This window comes from Melanostigma gelatinosum, assembly GCF_949748355.1.
Source record: "Melanostigma gelatinosum genome assembly, chromosome: 15".
Classification (NCBI taxonomy): domain Eukaryota; kingdom Metazoa; phylum Chordata; class Actinopteri; order Perciformes; family Zoarcidae; genus Melanostigma; species Melanostigma gelatinosum.
In genome coordinates, this window is record NC_136648.1 from 9,969,748 (window position 1) to 9,991,226 (window position 21,479).

Here is a 21,479-nt window from a genome sequence, read left to right on the forward strand (position 1 = left end):
ATTTAAGAGGCCGGTTACAGTGGTAGACCCTGCTTCGTTTACAGTCCATGGTCCAACAATTCAAATTGTATGAATGCAGAGAGGAGGTTTGTGAAAGGCGTTACAACAAGACCGAATTCATCACAGAAAAAGGTTTGAATAGATGGTATAAGCCCATTTAAATACGCCACGGAAAGGAGCACAAGGCCTGGCCACAAAACCAACCAGACAACATATTTCAATTGAACCTTCTTTGATACTAAGGCTGCATTCTAGAAATGCTTTGCTTTTATGAAGAATATTTTCTGTATATTTGCACAGAAGCTGTTGAAATCATCAGGAAAAAGTGATGCAAACTCAGGTGTTCAGACGCTGCCTTAGTGTTTGGCCTGCCTACACAGGGAGGCTGTAATTGAGTTCGGCTGCAGCCTGCCATTCTGCCAGATGACAAGACACCTTGAGCAAATAGAAATTCTCCAAGATGTCAGTCTTGTTTGCAAATGAAAGAAACCAATCTGAGTTTTTTTTATTTTTCTTCCTCTCAGAATATATTTGATATACACCATCTGTAATTACTGCCACACAAACAAGCGTGAATCCACCGAGGTACAAACATTTGCTGGTGGAAAGAGGAACATGCACTCAAACCCTCTGAGCAGGTAAGGCAGCTGGTGCGCAACACTTCTTTTGATTAGCCGTCAGCACATTGATTACATTTCTTGAATCTCGCCAGGTGTGAAGCAGGTCCTCGGAGAAAATCAATAGCTCTATTGGGGTTATCACCAAATCTCACTCTTCTCTGTTAAAGCTTTTCAAACGGAGCACGAGAAAAGTAATCCTCAAACTCTGAGAGTGCCACATCACCGATTAAATACTCAGCGAGCGCATCCCGCTCAGACAGAGGAAGTCAAGGTCATCTGCAGAACATGCATCTGAAATTACCTCTGGGTGATTAGGAGGCTGTGGATAATACAACCGTCATCTTTTTTGGATGTGATAAAGAGCTATCAGCCTCAGAAAAGCTGGGGAACGTAACACAACGCATTCAAGATAAGACTGTTGAATTCCTCTCCATTTAGCAGCGCACGTGCACATTATGGGGTTTACTTCCAACTTCCAAATGGAAACGATGATGTGTTCCAGTTTCACACGAGATACTAATTGTATACAAGTACGGGTGTCAAAATATATGCTATTATTGATGATAACCGTGATAGTTAAATCATCACGTTAATAATCCAGCACCACTTAAATTGTGTTATGTATAAATATATATAAATATATACACATTTGCCAAAAAAAAGAGACAAAACGCACAATAAAAAAAGTTAGGGATGAATTTTATTTTTTTATTTTATTTTTTTAATCGCGATAACATATATATACTATATACTAATTTTCTTAGTGTACCGTTTTTGCAGTTACTAAAACTTCATACAAATGTTATAGTTTTATGAACTTTAAAGTTCACACAAATTAAAATTAAAATGTTTTTCCAAGATTGATTTTGTTTTCTGGGTGTCACATTCACAAAGCTGTTTAACACATTTTTGGCATCAGTGCGCAACTCCTCAACTTCCTTTATTACTCTATGGGAGGGTATTGCCCATTAAGAGCACACTCAAAAAGTATTTTTTGTTGTTTTACACATAATGTATTCACTTATTCAGTGTGAACACAAGGCATTCGCAACACCTGCTTGGATTTTGAGTCACAGCATAAGAGTCGACAGTCACGCCGGTGGTTCTGCACAGTATGTTGACCTGAGGCTGGCTGGAATATCCCTGCTTTTGCAGGTGATAAAGAACAAAATCTGATTATGGTGCAAGAGAAAAAGTCAGCTCATCATCAAAGTTTTAACAATTCTTCCTGAAGGGTACACGAATGTGCGAATCAAAATTCACGGCACTCTATCCAACAGTTGTTGAGATATTTCAATGGGGACTAAAGTGGGGGAAGAACCGACCAACTGACCTACCAAGCATCCCTACAGCTCGGCTAAACTACTGACAGCGCACTGTCAAAACAGATTCTCTGCACAGGCAACATCTTCACAGCGTACTTCTGTTTTGTCAATACATGAAGATTCAGACAAACAATCAATAAAAACATCAGAGATGAAACTCTAGATAAGATCAAATTAAAAACTACCTGCAGAGACCAGAGACGTCATAAAGCCTTATCTGATGAAAATATGTGAAAACAAGGTGCTTAAAGTTTAAAATGTCAAATCATAACTCAAATGCAATGTTTATTTCATTATTATTGTGTAATCAATACGATAAAAAGTGTAAAAATGCTGAAGGATTTTTTTTTTCTCCTCATCAGTGAAGAATAAACCTAAAAATGTGCACAGTGGGGACGTTTCAGTACTCTTTCTCTCCGAGCTAATATCTAAAAACACTGGACACCAAGCTGAGAAGCAGGGCTCTGATTTCAGTTTCAGAGTACCATTTGAGATCCATTTGCTTGATGCGGTCACCATTGGTCTGGTTCCCAGGCTTTAGTCCAGTGAGCCCAGTAAGACGACGCCCGAGTGATGATGCCTGAAACCCTCCTCCTGTGCTGACAGACGCACGCACAAAGACACCGGTGGAGGTTCCCAGCTGATGGAGACAAGTCGTTCTTCACAGTCTGTCAGTGCGGAGGAGACATGGTCTGGAGTTGAAGACAAAATATGGAAAGAGAGGGAGGGAACAGGAAATCTGTAGATTGGAGTTTTACATCTTTTACTCAAACAAATAATCTCATTATGTAAACCTTTATGCCAAATAACCAACGTGTTTGTTAGAGAAGAGGATAAGAACTGTCAAAATAGGAATAATGGTGTTTGTACATTCCTGCATGTTTCATTGTCTTAGATGTTGAACTGCTATGATAATGCTCAATGATTACACAATAAACATGACAAGCTTTGCTCTCCTCAGTCCTGACCAGTGCATCGCCTCTCGCACAATCCAGCCCCGTGGACCCGCTAAGGATAAGCAGAACTGCTTTTTGTATAACAGATGTGGTATCCTGTGTTTTTGACCTCTATAGAGCAGTTTTTAAGTGTTCGACAAAAAAATCGGCATTCACTGCAGCACTCGTTATCAGAACCAAACAAGAAAAAATATTACACTGTGAGTACTCTGAGTACAGAAAAAGAAACTACAACTCCCATGGAAATGTACCAGCATGGGAGCACTGATAGTTACATCAGTGTAACGTTTGTTCATAAAACGCTCTCTTTCAGAGACATTTTTCAGCTGTAATTGCTGCTGTCTAGCATCGTCTTCAACATTCAGTCCTCTTTGTTCTCTGTACAGAGGATGTACTCGCACATCAGATTGTCTCCGGCTACAGAAACAGCGGATAAGCTGCTGTCCCATGTTCCTTCCCTGCTCCCCACACGGCTTACCAGGATGAATCATCGTCACTCAATTTGACTGATTTGACTCTCCTGCCACTGAAAGGAAGCATATATTCACAAATCGAATTACCACGTGTTATTTTTGCATGCTGTCTCATTCTGATAATGTGTGTAATGGTTCATCTTAAAACATAAGCGTCATCAATAATCATATTTTTTATTTATTTTGCCCTCACGTAGCTTTGAGGTTATTTTAACAGTATCTCTATCTGTCTACTGAAGCTGTCTACTGAAGCATCTCTGATGAATGTCACCATCACGGTGCAGTATTTCTGTGCAGCATTTGTGCTTTACTGCCTCATAGTGGTTATAACAATGCGTTGATAGGAAATGAAGGAGCGTGATTAGGATGGGCACATGACAAATAGTATATCCCTCGAACTAACTAATTAACTAACTTTTGTGTTGCTGGAGAAGTGCAATCATAACAAAGTATATACAGCATACCAAGTACAATTTTTAAGGTACTTGTAATTCCATTTCTACTTTTTACTTCACTACAAGTCACTGGGAAATGTAGTACTTTTTACTTCACAACATTTATCGATATATATAAAAAAATATGATCTGTAGGATCATATTCTGTAGAAGTTTATATTATGTATATTAAGTAGTTGGGTGTTGGCATGTGATTAAGATTAAGATTGTGTTGTCAAGAGAGAATTCTTCAGGGTCAAAACGTTCAGGATTCTTTCAAAACTCTTTCAGGGGGGAATAAAATGGCTGTTTGTTTTTAAGCATCTAAAATTGCTAATTTCTTAATTACAATGCATGGAGACGATGTGAAAGCTGTCACTCCGGGAGCTGCTTAGCGAACAAAAACAGCTAAAAGAGAGGGAAGGTTGGAGTTACATTTATATGGTTGACAAAAACACGACTATCGCTGTTTTGTTTTCTTCAGCTAGACTGCTGCTGAACCTTAGTTTTGTAGAGTTGGTTGGATTTTAGACATCTGCTTACATTCTTCCACTTTTACCAAAGCACTGTCATGAACGTGTGACGGGCGTGTCTGAGGACAGCAGAACTTTGACCAAAGCAACCACACCAACAGAGCAGTTGTTGCTCTGTGAAAAAGGCCACAGTGACATGAGGTGAATTATTAATTCAGTGGAAACAACTTTTTCTCCAAACAAACGTCTTCTGTCCATGCCAAAGTGTTGAGCTATAAAACTCAGACCTTGCCAGAGCTGTTGAGGGAAAATAAGTACAACATGTCAGTCCCTGATAATAACCACAGCCTGGGTGAAAAGTTGAACATGAATCTCCTGTGGAGGCGTTTTAAAAGCATTTTCCATTTTCCACCAAACTAGTGAGTCATCTACATTCAGACACAATGCAGCGGTTTAATTAAACATGTATTAAGTGATTGTCTGCTGTGCCTGTGGTTCAGCCGCGTTTGGCTCAGCCCCTGTGGCCCGGACTAATCCTCAGCATTTTGTGTTGAGATAACAAGAGGATGACAAGACTGAGAAGAGGAGAGGCAGGAAAAATGGGTTGCGCCTTTCCTTGCGAACAAACAAGACTGAGGGGTAAGGCTGTGATCCATCCATCTCTCCCTCTGCTTCTCCGTCTATCTCTCATTCACACTTTTCTTTTTTTCCTTCTCTCACACCTTCTGTCTTTCTCGTCCTCACTAATGAGAGCCGGTGGGGTTTCTCAGTAGCACAACCAGCATGTTTGTCTCTGCCCAGACACCAGGGGGGCACAGATTACTGCTCCCCCATAGCCGATACAAATACAGGAAGAAATAGAAAACTCACAAGGCTGGCAATTTCTTTTGTCATATTTTTTTGCAGTTCGGAGCTGCACTGAGAATATCACTTGATGGAACATGCATGTAGCAGGGACAGGAGGACCAGAGAAGAGTGGCATGGGCCCTGTAAACAACCACAAAGAGACACAAAATATCTACAAGATTAAAATCGACAGAGATCAACTACAAAGATACAAAACGACCGCAGACAGACGAAATGTCTACAACAAGATGCAAAATGACCAAAAATGGATGCAAAACAACTACAAAGATGGAAAACAACAACAAGAGACGGCAATTTCAATTACAAAGAGATGAAAAACGACCAACCTGGGTGGACCCTGGACCGCAGACTCTGTAGGAGGTGTGTTTTTGGAAAGTCAATTAAAACAACAAAGACATGCAAAACAACCACAACAAGTCTCATCCTCACTACCCACAACCCCATTCAAACGTGTATTCATTAATTATCATAGAAAGTCATTGTTAGTCATTGTTGTTCCAGGTAAAGTGTAATTTTCTTATCAGGCTGTACATTGCAGGAGCAGTCATTGTCGATACCACAAGGAAGAAAACATGGAAGAAAGATTTATCTGCTCTAATTTCTCAGGCGTGCATCAATCGTTACGCTCCATTATTACAATCTGCCACGGCTATGAAACATAATTCCTCATACAGTATCAGCTGTGGCATTTCTGGGGTGCCAGCATCATGACTACAGCCTCCGTGTGGATGAGATGTAGGCTGTAAACTGCATGAGGAAATGTGAAAGAGCTTTGCTGTTTACATCTCCCTGCATTGGTTTTTTATAAGCTGCATTTATTTCAGAGACTTAAACCTGCAATTACATTTTTGCTTGCCATCACATCACAAACAACCCATAATCTGCGGAGTTGTTTTTTTTTTTTACCAGGATCATTGATGTGAAAATAACACATCAAAATAAATGTATTTAGAAAGAGTAGGCTGCCATCTAGTGGCATCTACTCAACCAGACACACAGAGGGCGAATTCAAATGGATTATACAGAAAGAATCCCTCCATGGGACGACACAAAAGCATCATCTAAAAAGCATCAGAACAGTTTAAATATTGTATTCAAATTGTCCACTGCACCGATCTCTCTCTCACAAACAAAAAACACACACACACACACATACACACACACACACACACACACACACACAGTGTCGTGTACTTGATGTTGCAGCACAGAAGCACAATTAAAACACCATTTAAAACGATTATATCAGTGGCTGGCCTTAAATTGTACAATGGTAAATAACATATGTAAACCAAGGCGCGCATTAAAACAGAATTATATTAATTTCTACATTACTCAGTGTGAAAGCAGCCTTTTTTCCTGCTGCCAGCAGGTACTTGACTCATAAGTGTTACAACCATAGAATGTTACAACAGAAACCCTCTCAGGTATTTCCATACTCACAGATTGATCCGCACCATCACGTAGTTGTATCAAAGTTAAGAACCTGATTGTATTTTTAATCCAGGCAATGTTTACAGTCGCCATTTCTCAGCAACAAAAGACAAGCATTTTACAAACTGTTTAATCCAGTACTCGAGCACTTTTTTGTGTCCAACAAGATTCATCAGTGATTTCAGTGAGTGGTCTGGTGATAGCCACTGACCCAAACGAACTGGCTTAGATTCCATCATTTTTCTTCACCAGATAAATTCATGAATAAATTGAGGCGCGGGCATCCGCTTCCTAAAAAGGCTCCAATCTCATTTTATTGCAAAAAAAACCCCCCAAAAAATAGAATCACTGTTGAGGTCGAAATCAAATATTTATTACTAACCAAGATAACAAATAAGTTACATTAATATACACACAGAGTTGGCAACAGGAAGCAGCTTTTTGGATAAGAACTGAGAACTAATCGAGTTAACATGTGATTTATTTACCTTCCATTATAATGGCATGAACAGTTATCCAACAACAATCAGTAAGACAAGAGTGCAGCATTATAAAGGTCAGTTATTCCTGGAAGAAAAAAACAGTTATAACCAAATTAGTATAGCTAAAACAACGCTTGAGAATCAAAACGTAAGACTGGAAATATTTCAGGACTTTTTACACTTAGTTTGGGGCTGGGTGGGGGGGGATCTCAACCCTTAACAGGGATTTAAATAAATAGTGTAGCTGAGACTGTGGATAAGACGTTAAATATACTTGACAAGAGACGCCGCCGCCATGTGTTTCATCTCTGGGTCTCACAAACAAAAACACCGCCCCTTAAACCAATTCCTGCTAAAAACAGTTTCTGCCTGGACTGTAAACGTAATTTTAACAAAACTCTTTGTTTGCAACAAGTCATGTGTTGCATCTCCAGTTCTAACCCTTTAGCACAGTGGTATGACGGCTCTAGCTTCAACAGGACGAGGAAAGCTCGCCCTTCACATGCTCACTTTCCAAACAGGGAAGTTATTCTATTTGAAAACAGTCAGTGCGTGAAAAAGGCAAAACTCGCCAACAAAACCAAAAGATGTGGTGTCTTAAAACCAGTCACGTGTCTTAGGCCCAAAAAACATTGAAATTACAGAGCAAACATGCTCATGCTTGTCTGTTCCACACATCTGTTTCAATCCACACTCAGAATATTCCTTTGTCATTCGCGCACATGAAAAACACAGCAAATTCTGTCTTCTGACCAATAACAATTAAAAAAAGAATCCCACCAATCTGATAAGAGCAATAAAGACTTACAAAACAGTTTGCCAACAGTCACGTGTTTTCCCCAAACTTGCTTGACACGGTGAGTAAGTCAAAAGGTTAAGTAATGTTGTCTAATGAATGTCAGGTTTTTGTAAAGATGGTCACACTTCAAAACATCTCTTGCAGTAAAACCAACAAAAGTGACGTGATAACATAACGAGTGGCTGAGGGTGTAAAGACACACTCGGAGGAAGCGAGTCAGAAGTGCGCCCGACTCTTTGTCCTGAGTGAGCACAGACCAAACCCTGCATCTAGAATGTGTCCGTAGACTTCAGCTAACACTAAGATGTGCGGCGCTCCTCTCTCTCTCTGCTCTCGACATCCAGCCGTGGTAGTGGGGTTGTTCAGCAAGGCAGCTGTGTATGAGAGTGTGTGTGTGTGTGTGTGTGTGTGGGATGGTGATGACAGAGGGCTAGCTGAGGAGGTCAGGCTGCAGGTCGATCCTCTGAAGGACATCCTTGGGCATGCAGAGGACGGGATTAACTGGCTTGATCTGTTCGTCTCCGAGGAGGGAGAGCCCTGCCACTCCGAACAGAGTGTGGAAAGGATCCACCTGCAGAGAAGGAGGGAGCCTCAATAACAACCACGGATACAAATACAAAGAGGAGCTGCATGTCCTCCTCCATTATCTGGCAATAAAGTTCTATCTAGTCGTGTCTAATCTGATCTAAAACCTCCTCGTACTTCATAAATTCCCTGTGAATCTGCTGCAAGATAGCTTTCATCTCACAACTCATATGAGACAGAGCGACAAAGGATCATGGAGGTGCAGACAACGCTTACGTGAGATGAAAGAGGAGACAGGATTTTTATGAAAAGACGTGTCAAATACGTTTCCCATTTCCGTTGCAGCACGCAGGAGTTAGTCGTGTTTGGCGGCTCACCATGTCCCCCGGTCTGTCGGCAAAACCTCCGGTCTCCTCATCTTGACAAGCTAGAATAAAGGATCGCAGCTTGGCCTTGTCGATCCAGTGGATCCTACCAATGATTTTCAGCGACGCTAAAACCCACCACGAGTAGCACACATCTGGAAGCTGAACAAGAAGAAATACGAATTAGCAGAGTAGCAGATACTTCCGGAATTATTCTGATTTGATAAAAGTTTAAAAATGACATGGAGGAGGCATTTGATTTCCCAGTAAAGCGTCTGGAGAGCGCCAACCTTCTCCGGTCGTCCATTGAGGCCTCCGGACGGCAGCTGCCTCTCGCAGAGCCACCAGCCCAGCAGGTCAGCGTTCACCTGGTGCAGCTGACCGGTGAGCGACAGGAAGCCAGAGCAGCAGTATATCTGACAGACAGAAGGGAAAAGACCATCGACATTATATTTGAGAAGGACTTTCACACATGTCACAGCCCAAGAGGAGTGCGAATGGAACACCAGTCACCTTTCAGGGTGTGAACATTTCATTCTGTTAGTGTCGGGGGATTGACAGTCTCTCAAGTTATGAGTCAAACTCTGTCCCACAAGACCCGCCCACAGCCTCACATTTGTGACGTCTGATAACTTTTATGTGGGAACCAGCAATTTCACACACACTTTCTACAAGTTAGATCTCCAGATGTGGCTGCTTTTGTTTAAAAATAGATGAAAGACAACTGTGTTGCACGACACGAGTAGTTAGGTGGACTCACCTGACCGGCATGAGACTCCGAACCAGGTCTGCAGCCAAAACCTCCGTCAAAGTTCATACAGGACAAGACAAACTCGACCGCTTTGTCGACGTTTATTGAGTCCATCTTGCCCTTGGAAGAAGGAGAGGGCCGAGAGTCATCTTCAGATTACATAGTGTGACAGTGTTGAGAAAAGAGAAATACTTGACATACATACCAGTAGTGCAAGCGTAGCAACAGCACAGAAGGAAAATCTTGTGTCTATTTCTCCTGTAAAAACAAAGCATTGTAATAACATTATACTAGTATTTAAATACTATATTTAAAGCAAACTATCATCTAAATAAATGAGAACTACTTTATTGTTTTACTGAGATTTCAGCTGCAAGCCCAACATGACAGCAATTATTTAAGTCGTGTATATTTGGACAAATATATTTGAAAAGAAGTCAACGTGTGAAAACTAAAAATCTTGTGTGCTTTTCATTCGCTCCTTTTTTTCCCCATTTGAGGAGTGCTCACCCCATTTGTCTCCTGCAAATGAGCCGTCTTCCTGCTGCAGCCCTTTAATGTACTCCACCACTTTGTCCACATCAAGCGCATCCACATTGTCATACAAGCAAAGGATCTGAGGAAGAAAACAACAACAAAATGATTCAACCAAAAATAAAAAGTCAAAAACTAGTTAAGACAAAACGGAAGATAACAGACGAATTGAGAAGTTTTGCTGGGAGTTCAATAAAAATATCACTTTAACAATCTTAAAAAACAACAGATAATGAGGCTGCTTCAGCTCAAATCACAGCAAAGTATTCTTGTCTTTCGAGTTGGCAACCAGTCGGACCTCTCGCGGCATGAATGTTGATGAGAAAACAAGAACAAGTCCGTCAATCAGTCAGATTTCATGGAGTCACCTGGACGGCGCTGAGGGTGTAGAGCAGGTGGGGGTCGTGTCCGATGCTGGCGCTGACGCCTCCACACTCGTGCTGACAGGCTTTGATGAAGTCTATGATCTCCTGCCGGTTCATCCGGGGCAGCTGCCCCATCAGGTCCATCACAGTCAGCCCCCAGTAGATGCCGCTCATCCTCAGGTACTCGGACAGCGTGTACTCCTGGAGAACCACAAACAGGACGTGAACGAACAGGAGAGCAGGACGTTGTTACTGTACAGCCGATGGAAACAGGGTTTCCCCTTGTTTATTCAGTAGAGGTTTGTGAAGCAAATTCCTGAATTTTGTATGATTAACAGAGTAAAAGCCCATGTGTACAACATAGACAGGGTTTATGTGCAGAAAACTGAATTAAATCTACAGCCTGGAAATAAATATTGCAGGAGCTGTATCCTACAAATATCTAAAGTGTAAAACAGTTTCTGTTAACACAGATAGCATAAAAGAAAATGTACTTTTAAAGTTTGTTAACGAGAGAAAATGGCCTATTGCTTCTTTACTTACACCGATAAAGTTTAATTCCACTGCTAATACAGACTTACGAGGTAACATCTGTCATCTAACCACTATGCATTACCTTGGATTGTTTTGTTATAATAAAAAACGAGTGGTGGTGTTGGAAAACAGACTTACTTTGTCAATATAATTTTGTAAGCATGACTTAAGAGAACATAACAGAAGAGAGCAACATTGGACTTTTGTTTCGCAATTTCGCTGCAGTTGTCTCACCAACCCCAAACAATGAAAACATTCCCAGAGCAAAAGTACACTGAAGTAAGTAGAAAGTTGAGAAAATCCCAAATATAACCACCATTGGATGGATGTTTACTCACATAGTCATCCTTTTTGGAGCCGTAGGCAGCGATGTAGTCTGCATGTTTGTCCAGCAGCAGGGTGCTGGGAGCGTCAGGCTTAATGATGACATCTTTCACTTGGGTACCCTGACAGTAAACACATAAACATATTTAAAACATTAAAACTAATTCTAACTGGCCTTGTTTCAATTTGATGTAATTACAACCCCCCTACTGTCGCTGTCAAACCCGATACTGACTAAACCGGTATTGTAACGTTAGCTAAAGGACGAGTTGTTTTCAGACTGTGCTATCATCGAGCTACATGCTAGCACTGATGCTAGCTACATTTTAGCGACTTTACTGTGATTAGCTGCTTTCACACAATAACGGTCAACTGTGGCGCTAACGTTGGACAGAATGGAGACAAGTGGACATGTCCATCTACTTCGGCTATGGTGTTATCTTAAAGTACACTGACTAACTATAACATTAACAACATGACACCAGTTACCATTCTGGAAGTGTTCGCATGATCAGGCTTCTTCTTCTTCCTCGTTGGTTTCGGCAGACCAGAGGCGGCACGGCGTATTGCTGCCCTCTACTGTTTGGAAAATGATCCGCTTATCAGTCATTTAGATTTTAGATTTGTATTATTATGATAGTCCGTATTGTAGGGTAATTTCTATTTCTTCCACAATAGCAGCATTCTTTGCCAAGTAATCTACTTCCTTGTTCCCTTCTGTACTCAAATAAAACCCACCTCACTTCCTGCTTTGTGAATTCTGTATATTGGTCGATAAATATGTGTCAGTATATCAGGACTTGGATTTGAGTTCACTTATTGAGATTAATTATGCAGCTTGTCTTGTTTATTGTCCTTTACCCACCAAAGTACCCATAATATTGCCAGCATCTTTGGTGTGAATACTGACATCTGGTCAGATTTTCTATGTCCCTTTTAACTCTTAATTTTTCCCACTCTGGATCCTTTGAGTAGGGGGGGGGGGGGGGGGGGGGGGAAGATGCAATGTTGAAACCATAGACTGCCCTGTGATGCCTGGCAGTTAGCATCGCCCCTTGACATAAAGCTAATGAGATTTTGGGTTATCGCAGAAAATAAGCTCTTTAGCAAACACACATTTATTATATTTACATGTTTTGTTCAGCAGGATAATCTTCACAAATGAGCACCACAAGTGTGAATGCAATCAGCGGAAGTAAAAAGCAAAAATGAGGCTATAAACAAACGGCACGGTTGCATGAGTGCAGGCACTTGACGGGAGGACAGCAGGACAGACTGCAGGACTCTGGTGGGACGAGAGGAGGTGGACTGTGTTTATATGATGCTGCTGCTGCTGCTTGGTGCTCAAACAGTCAAAGTTGATGCGCAATGTTTTTCCTATTGTTGAAATTCTAATGTGAAGATGTCAGCCATATTATCTGCCCAGAGAATTGTTTTTGTTGCTGCAGTTTACATTCCTTGTGATGCAAATTGAAAAATGCACTACAGGAATGTACAATAGTTTTTGTTCGTTTTTTTGCATGCGTTTGTGTTGAACATGGGCTACAACTGAATTCCGTAGCACACCCCTGTGTTGCATAATGACAATAAATGATCCTTGAATATAGACGAGGCTGTAATGGAAGATAATTGGTCGAATTTAGGCAACATGAGATTATGTTAATTAACATAAAATACATTTGACTTCCGGTAATCTCACCAGGAGACGGTAGATGCAAATCACTATCTAGAACAAATAACTGTTGTAAAGGTTTTTATTTTCTAAATCAGACACAAAACATCAGACCACGTGCATTTTTACAGTTGTTCAGCACAGTTGTTTCACAGTTGTTTCTAACACATTCTGATGAGAAATAGATCTGTACAGACGTAGATTTAATTGGTTCTGCTTAGTTTATGAGCATCAATTTCCCCATCAAACAGACACCAAACTGTTGTATCACATATCAACAATTTAACAGATTTATGTCCATGTTTGTGCCTGGCAGCAAATATTTACAATCTACAGATGGTGCAGCCTGACAGGACACAGTCATGTGATCTTTTGCTTGAATGTGGTGATCCTCAACTCAACAAGTCATTAAATAAGGCCACCGTTCTGAGCTGCATTCAGAAAACCCTTTGTCTAGATGCGATAGGTCTGGTTGATGTTCTGAAAACGGCAAGTCTGAATGCTGATAAGGCAAACAATCATAGAAATATAATATTCTTTACTGTTTCTAACCAAACAATATTTTACAACTATGTAAGCAGAGTTAAAGTTAACACATTGTACATTTGAATGAGGACGAGTCAGGTGTTCATTTCCTGTATCTTCCCAGGTGCTCTCGGGCAATAATGAGTCTTTGGATTTGAGCTGTGCCCTCGTAGATCTACGAAGGACATACAAAAAAAAATCATCAAGAAAATTAAGTTTTGACCACATCTCTGTTAGCAGAGATCAGGTGCACGACATCACCACCCACCTGGTAGATCTTGGCGTCTCTCATCAGCTTCTCCACCGGGTATTCGCTGTTGAAGCCGTTGCCTCCGAATACCTGAACGGCATCAGAGGCCACCTGATTGGCGATGTCTCCAGCGAATGCTTTGGCGATGGAGGCGTAGTAGGTGTTTTTGCGGCCCTGGTCCACTTCCCAGGCAGAGCGCTGGTACGCCATCCTGGCCAGCTCCACCTTCATGGCCATCTCAGCCAGGAGGAAGGCCACGGCCTGGTGCTGTGAAACAGGAAGACGCACTTAAAAACACGTGACTCGTCACCAGTGATGACAGTTACAGTAATGACAGTATTGCCACTATACAACCTACAGTCAACTCTGTAATTCAGTGAACTCATAGCGGGGTACACCAGCATATAAAAGGCTGTGAGGGAACACGTGTTTTTCTGCTGATAAAAGAAATAAGCAAACAAACCTCAGCAATAGCTACGCCAAAGGTCTTCCTCTGCAGTGCGTAATTGGTAGCTTCTTCAAGGGCCCTCTGTGCCAGGCCTGTTGCTCCTGCTGCCACCTGCAGTGCATTAATTACATTAGTAACATCACAGACACAAATCTTCAATGGTGACCAATACAATTAATCATGGGCGTTTCATTTGCAACGTTTAAAAGTCTGAAATAGTTTGGTTGTAGCAATAGAACATCAGATATTGGGAGATGTAGGGGAAATGCCCTTTAATTTGGTGACGTCAGATGCGATGTAAAGGCGCACTAGGCGTATTTTACAGATTTTTTATGGAAAAAAAATGGGCGCACATCAGTTTAAACTCATTTTCACATGTCAACACACATCCAAAAGGTTGCCTTGTCTGCTGCTAGAAGACACTGTTGACTAAAGTTTATCCTTATTTTATAGTTAGCCATCTTAGGATAAGATACATGGTGTTACAGATGGAAGACTTACCGGTGGCCTGGTGTAATCAAAAGTACCCATGGCAATCTTGAAGCCAGATCCCTCTCCAATCAGGACGTTTTCCTTCGGTATCCTCACATCCTCAAAGGTGATGCCTCTGGTATCAGAGCACCTCTGGCCCATGTTCATCTCCTACGAGCACAAAATAAACATGTTATCTAGTGGTGCACACATCAGAGGTCATTATTGGACAACCCTGACTGGAAAGCAGCATCCCACACAGTTTCCCCATCAATTCTATCTCATAATGATTTATACAGCACTAATCTGAAAGTAGAGTGTTTATAATGCACTCTGTGTTGTTGGAATCTCGTGGATAGGTGACTTTTTACTAATCAATTGTGAAATGGCAGCTATCTATACTGTTACCTACACACATTTTATTATTGTAATAACATGTGTAACGACATACATACGCTTACGAAACTACAGTCCCACCTTTGTTACAATGTTTCTAACCTCCAAGAACAATACTGATCTTAATACTAAACCTCTTGATGTGTTAGAGGACAAAACTATTTAGCCTCATCGTACCTTTCTTCCGATTAGAATTCCTGGAGTGTCGGCATCCACAATGAAGCCAGTAAAAGCCTTGCCGGTTGAACATTTAGGATCTGCGTTAGTGCGAGCCAGGAGGAAGTACCTAGGAACATAAAAGAGGTTCAGATAACCTTCAGCGCAACGAACAGATGTTTATGTATTCATTTCCTTTATGAATATGTAGATACACAAACTCAGTGTGCAGTTTATTAGGTACACCTGGCTAAAACTAATGCAGTCTAATACAAAAGTCCTGCATTCTTCCTTCATGAAGGTTATCAGGTGAATTTCACACATAACCGAGTATGTATTGTTAGAGTACAATAAGAGAAATGGTAGTGAGTACACACCAGTTCGCTTTCCCGCCATTGGTGATCCACATCTTCTGCCCGTTAACAACGTACTCGTCGCCCATCTTCACAGCTCGGGTCTTGAGGCCGGCCACATCAGAGCCCGCCCCCGGCTCCGTCACGCAGTAGGCCTGCCGAAAATAGTCGTTGACTCATGTGAATAATCAATTCCTCTACTAGTGACTGCAGCGCTACTATTTAACACGTCATGATGCAAACAACTGGATTTCAAACACCAAGTACGCATGCTAGGGAAGTAAAACATCATATGTATACAATACATTAAGCCTATTACAACGTACAGTACTGGTCTTGGTGGCATTAAACTTGTAATGCAGTCTTTGGTAAAAGTATTAGATGAAAGTAAACAAGATCATTAAGATATACTCGAGTAAAGTACCTCCTTGAGTAAATGTGCTCATTGTTCATTTCCACCATTTATTAAATACTTACACACATAAGAGGCTCCTCAGTCATCCTGCCCAGGTATTTAGCCTTCTGTGCCTCACTGCCAGCTAAAATAACAGGCATTTGCTATGTGGGAGAAACAAAAATAACTTATTAACTGAGCTACAACCACTGTTATTGATCACTGTTATGCCTGATGCACATGCTGGAAATATTGACTGTAGAAAATGACATCTATAATCCTCAGTAGACACGGTGCTATTAACCCCAATGCATGACCCCGTGTAATGAAATAACATGGTCAGTGAGCAACCTTAAAAAGACAGTCCTCCCTGACTCAATGGAAATCTAAGATGCTTTGAACACTACTGCATAGCAGCAGCAGCATGCACAGCACAGGTTTGATGGAGCACGTTATGTTTGATCCCAACAAGTGACTTTAATCGTACCGTATACACTGTGACATTTGTGGATTAAAAAACAGCCACATTATAAAAGACTCAACACAGATGAGTGGACCTATAATTTGCAAATGTGTGCTTCCTTTGCATGGGGAATCAGCAGGGGGGGGGGGGGAATAATTTCCCCCACATCACTAAAGAAATATCGAACAATGGGGATAGTTTTGAGACATTCACCACAGACACCTCTATGAAGTGATGGATCTCCAAGAATTTGCCTCATTTTTAGGATACATGGATGATTGGGCTAAACAAGTAGTACATACGTACAGTCAGCTTTCGTTACAGCTTGTTCACATCTATTGTCTATCAGCCAAAGAACTGCACTGTGGCTCAAACACACCCGCGCTGAATATGGGACAGCAGGTAGAGTCGTAGAAAATATTGTTCTGCAAGTTTATGCTTGATGCTAAATTACTCTAATTGAATATTTACTTGCGAATGTTTTATTGCACTTACAGTAACGAGCACAGATGACGGCAAATTGAGTAAAATGTTACCGTAGTACCGATAATAGCGCCGAACTTTTAAAAAAAACAAGGTCCAATTAAGAACGGGGTTTCTGGAGGCATCACTCCTGGTGGACATCTTAAAATACTTAATTTTTCTTTAGAAACTTGTGAAAAGCAAATGAAACGCTAGCAACCCTGATAGACGACAACTTACTCCCAGAGAGTAGGCAGCAATGGCAGTCTGGACTCCGGTGCAGCCATACGCCAACTCTTCTGTGACGAGGCAGTTATCAAAGATTGACAAGCCCAGTCCACCTGAATGCAAACACACAAACATCACAGGGTTTTAATTAAGACACTAAGGCTGTGATGCAATTTCACACAGCAAATTCTAAATATATGTATTACGTGTGGCTATTGTTTAAGTCATCATCTATGAACTAAATTGATGCGAGACTAGATGTTTCAGGATCTGCGTGGCCCCCCACAAAGGGGGCACACAGGACGGCGTTGTGCGAAAGTTGAATATTTTCCATGTTGAAAAAGACAACGCGCAAGAATGTAACATACCATAGTCCTGAGGAATGTGACTGTTCATCAGACCAAGCTCCCATGCTTTCTTGATGATGGGCATAGGATACTGTAAAATGATTGGGCATAGGATACTGCAAAATTACGTATACATGATGTTTAAGAGTTACGCAAACTTTTTGTTTTGTCTGAGATGCAATTTAGGGAGAAATTGTCATCATAGCAACAGGCTAAGAGGTAAGAACACATTTTATAAACCCTCTAAAACAGGGGTGTCAAACATACGGCCCGCGGGCCGGACCCGGCCCACCACGTCATTTTATGTGGCCCACGAATCCGCCAGCAAAAAAATAATAATAATATTTTTTTTTTTTTTTTTTTTTACAAAAATTTAAAGTTAGATGTGAAAATAAAAATATCCCCATGGTCGAAATTATGAGATAGAAAGTCGAAGTGATGAGATGGCATGTTGTCTGTGTGCCGACATTAAAACTATCACAACAGGTGGACAGGAGATGCAACAGCCCATAAAGAGGATTTCCAACAAGTTTCTCAACATGCGTACTTCTCTGTACTGAAACGTCATCAGTCTCAGCCCAAGTACTGTTCCAATTCAAAGTTCACATCGAGCCAAGCACGGCCCTAATGCCCGGATGTGGCTCGCTCTGCCCATTTTACCCGGGATGCATCGGAGGTGACTTGTCTGTACTTGGGACAGCCAAATATCCCAGAATGCATTTTGCACCAGCAACAGGAAACAATGGCGGAGGAGAAATCACACAACTGGAAGTACGTGTTGTGGAAGTCACAGATATCCCGGGAAACTAAACTAACTATGTTAGGAGTACCGTAGTTACATTTACACCGTCTTACATTTACAACCGGCCCTTTGAGGGCGACCGTGATGCTGATGTGGCCCCAGAGTGAAAATGAGTTTGACACCCCTGCTCTAAAAGAAAGAAAAAGGAGATTTAAAAAATAAACATTGAAAAGCTATGTAATACTGAACTTTTCTTATGACCTATTGGGGGAGATTGAGGCATATGCACATATCACTAACTGATAAAGACAGAAAATACGTAGTACGATAACATTTCAAAGCCTTTATGTCAGTAAACTTATCAAGTCAAGCTGTATTTCAGAACGCATTATACACTAACTGCCACCTAATCTGTGTGCTAGACTCACTTCACCACTCCTGTCATAAGCAGCTGCAACAGGGACGATCTCTTCACGAGCAAACTTCCTCGCCAGCTGTTGGATCTCCTTTTGCTCATCAGTCAGCTCTGTTGGGCCAAGCAGCAGCAAGAACATGATAAGCAACTTCACCACACAGGAACACTTTTTTTCCCCCAAACTCTATTTCAAATAGACCCGATGTTTCATTACATGGTGTCAGATCGCATGTGAAGTGAAGCATACCACGTGACTGACGACGTCTGAAGCTGCATTTAGTCAGTTTGACAGTTTTGAAAGTTTAGCAGCTGAACTATGTTACAATGACAAGAAAAGAACGTCACTGAGAAATATGGCACACGAGAAAGACATAACCTGATACCAAGTAATAATGTAATTAAAGTAATATGCTAATTCTATCACATTGCAACTCATATGAAATGTTACATTAATATCAACCATGAAGTTAAAACCTATGAGCCTAAACTACACCAAAAAGGTGGATTTATATTTGGAGTCAATAAAAATATTTAAAATCAAGGCTTTTAGGACGATACATTTATTTACTATTTTACTGGAACATATTGCACAATATCATCGACATTTAATGCAGCACACCGGAACAAAAAACATGCAAAACAGAGATGTATTAGTGTTTCAGTTCCAATCTTGAAGGGCTGCTGTAAGTTCTACAAACCACCAGATGTTTACCGAATTCAAAGCTCCAAAGCGTCAAATCTTTTTCGGCACAAACAGAAAGAAAGCCCCAAAGCTTTGCAAGGCTTCACTCGCCCATTTAAAACAATCATTCCTTCACTCCATACTGGGTATGACGAAATCCCTTCCTTAGGCAAACAAACATTTAAATGATTGGGGACAAAATCCTCAGCCAGGGGCTTCAGCAGTCTTCAATTCGTCAAATAAAGTTCATATTTTCCAAAGTTACAGTCTTTTAGTACAAAATTCCCTCAAGGAAAATAAAGTACATATACTTATGAATACAAATAGTCTTTGTTGGGTTAAATCCCCTAACTGTGGAAGATACTGATATGCCCTTAATTTGTCTGTGACTGCTGAAGCAGCTGCATGAACTTGAGTTTATTTTTGCACAGAATGAGGACAGTGCACGCTCGCTTGAGGAAGGGCTCTATTCACAGACAGGAGGAACGATTACAGCGACCAATCATTATTTAGTTGTAGATATGGGTAAGTGAGCATTGTTTTAAAGCAGGTATGACTAAATGTGACGGTATCCTTTGAAATTATGGAAAGGTTCCTACATCCTATACTCACCAAATGAGTAGCCAGTGGCTGCTGGTTGGCCTGAGTGAGACGATTCAGTGCCGGCAGCAGCAGAACTGGATCTCTGCAGCCGGATCCCAGACCGCACACCGGCTTTGAACACCTGGGCATGGAGAGAGAAACAAGCAACACACTCATTTAAACGCCTCATTTCACTGTTTAAGTAAGAAGTTAGTAAAACATTAGCTAGCTCCAGTTTGCACTGGACAATTGCCATTTCAACGACAAGGTCTTTCACCAGTGCATTGAACTGCTTTGGGGCTTTAAGATTTTTAAGGCAGCCAGTTTCACATTTCCGTAATTTCAGCGAAACACTTTGCTTGTTGTAATGTTAGCTATGTGAGGCACAGACGTTACTTTATGTGTATTATGATAAAGATGGTGTGAACACAATGTTATGGAAAGCTAACGGCTGTGACGTAACGTTAGTTAGCTAGCAAAACCTTCACTAGATTGACTCGAGAAATGTAGCTGTAATGTAAAAATGTAGGCCAGGGGGACGAAAACCATTCAATAACTAAAACTATGAATATATAGTGGTGAGTTGAAGCTATTTTAACGATACGGACCTTATTGAAGAGCATTGTTAAGTATCGCTACTGCACCAGCCGTCTACACAGATTTAAACGAGACCTTTGTCCTACATAGCGTATGTGCGCCTGTCAACCAATCACAGCAGCGAGATTGATCACGTGTTGTTCCTCGTCATGCGGAAAATGACTTTTCCCCCAGATGAAAATGACATGGAGGAGGCATTTGATTTCCCAGTAAAGCGTCTGGAGAGCGCCAACCTTCTCCGGTCGTCCATTGAGGCCTCCGGAGGGCAGCTGCCTCTCGCAGAGCCACCAGCCCAGCAGGTCAGCGTTCACCTGGTGCAGCTGACCGGTGAGCGACAGGAAGCCAGAGCAGCAGTATATCTGACAGACAGAAGGGAAAAGACCATCGACATTATATTTGAGAAGGACTTTCACACATGTCACAGCCCAAGAGGAGTGCGAATGGAACACCAGTCACCTTTCAGGGTGTGAACATTTCATTCTGTTAGTGTCGGGGGATTGACAGTCTCTCAAGTTATGAGTCAAACTCTGTCCCACAAGACCCGCCCACAGCCTCACATTTGTGACGTCTGATAACTTTTATGTGGGAACCAGCAATTTCACACACACTTTCTACAAGTTAGATCTCCAGATGTGGCTGCTTTTGTTTAAAAATAGATGAAAGAAAACTGTGTTGCACGACACGAGTACTTAGGTGGACTCACCTGACCGGCATGAGACTCCGAACCAGGTCTGCAGCCAAAACCTCCGTCAAAGTTCATACAGGACAAGACAAACTCGACCGCTTTGTCGACGTTTAACGTGTTATCTTAAAGTACACTGACTAACTATAACATTAACAACATGACACCAGTTACCATTCTGGAAGTGTTCGCATGATCAGGCTTCTTCTTCTTCCTCGTTGGTTTCGGCAGACCAGAGGCGGCACGGCGTATTGCTGCCCTCTACTGTTTGGAAAATTATCCGCTTATCAGTAATTTAGATTTTAGATTTGTATTATTATGATAGTCCGTATTGTAGGGTAATTTATATTTCT

The 21,479-nt window shown here is 41.4% G+C and overlaps 2 protein-coding genes across 4 annotated transcripts; both read right to left on the reverse strand.

Moving 5' to 3' along the window:
• Positions 1 to 6,939: 6,939 nt before the first annotated feature.
• On the reverse strand, positions 6,940 to 11,788 carry rabggtb (Rab geranylgeranyltransferase subunit beta). The gene is made up of 9 exons (XM_079285440.1): positions 11,751 to 11,788; positions 11,276 to 11,383; positions 10,407 to 10,604; positions 10,015 to 10,120; positions 9,710 to 9,762; positions 9,514 to 9,624; positions 9,044 to 9,169; positions 8,766 to 8,915; positions 6,940 to 8,434 (listed from the first exon to the last, which is right to left on the reverse strand). The coding sequence occupies exons 1-9, from the start codon at positions 11,751 to 11,753 to the stop codon at positions 8,294 to 8,296; spliced, it is 996 nt and encodes a 331-aa protein (XP_079141566.1). The 5' UTR covers positions 11,754 to 11,788; the 3' UTR covers positions 6,940 to 8,293.
• A 1,209-nt stretch (positions 11,789 to 12,997) lies between these two features.
• LOC306788750 (medium-chain specific acyl-CoA dehydrogenase, mitochondrial-like) lies at positions 12,998 to 21,312 on the reverse strand. Of its 3 annotated transcripts, XM_079284375.1 has the most exons (13): positions 21,148 to 21,312; positions 20,678 to 20,803; positions 19,878 to 19,989; positions 18,597 to 18,694; positions 17,448 to 17,517; positions 17,092 to 17,192; positions 16,010 to 16,090; positions 15,557 to 15,687; positions 15,201 to 15,309; positions 14,658 to 14,798; positions 14,172 to 14,267; positions 13,727 to 13,975; positions 12,998 to 13,633 (listed from the first exon to the last, which is right to left on the reverse strand). In XM_079284375.1, the coding sequence occupies exons 1-13, from the start codon at positions 21,202 to 21,204 to the stop codon at positions 13,562 to 13,564; spliced, it is 1,443 nt and encodes a 480-aa protein (XP_079140501.1). In that variant the 5' UTR covers positions 21,205 to 21,312; the 3' UTR covers positions 12,998 to 13,561. The 3 variants fall into 3 exon arrangements, with proteins under 3 accessions (XP_079140501.1, XP_079140502.1, XP_079140503.1); XM_079284376.1 differs by lacking the exons at positions 20,678 to 20,803; positions 21,148 to 21,312 and adding an exon at positions 20,456 to 20,537; XM_079284377.1 differs by lacking the exons at positions 17,448 to 17,517; positions 19,878 to 19,989; positions 20,678 to 20,803; positions 21,148 to 21,312 and having other exon boundaries at positions 18,597 to 18,614.
• Positions 21,313 to 21,479: the final 167 nt, after the last annotated feature.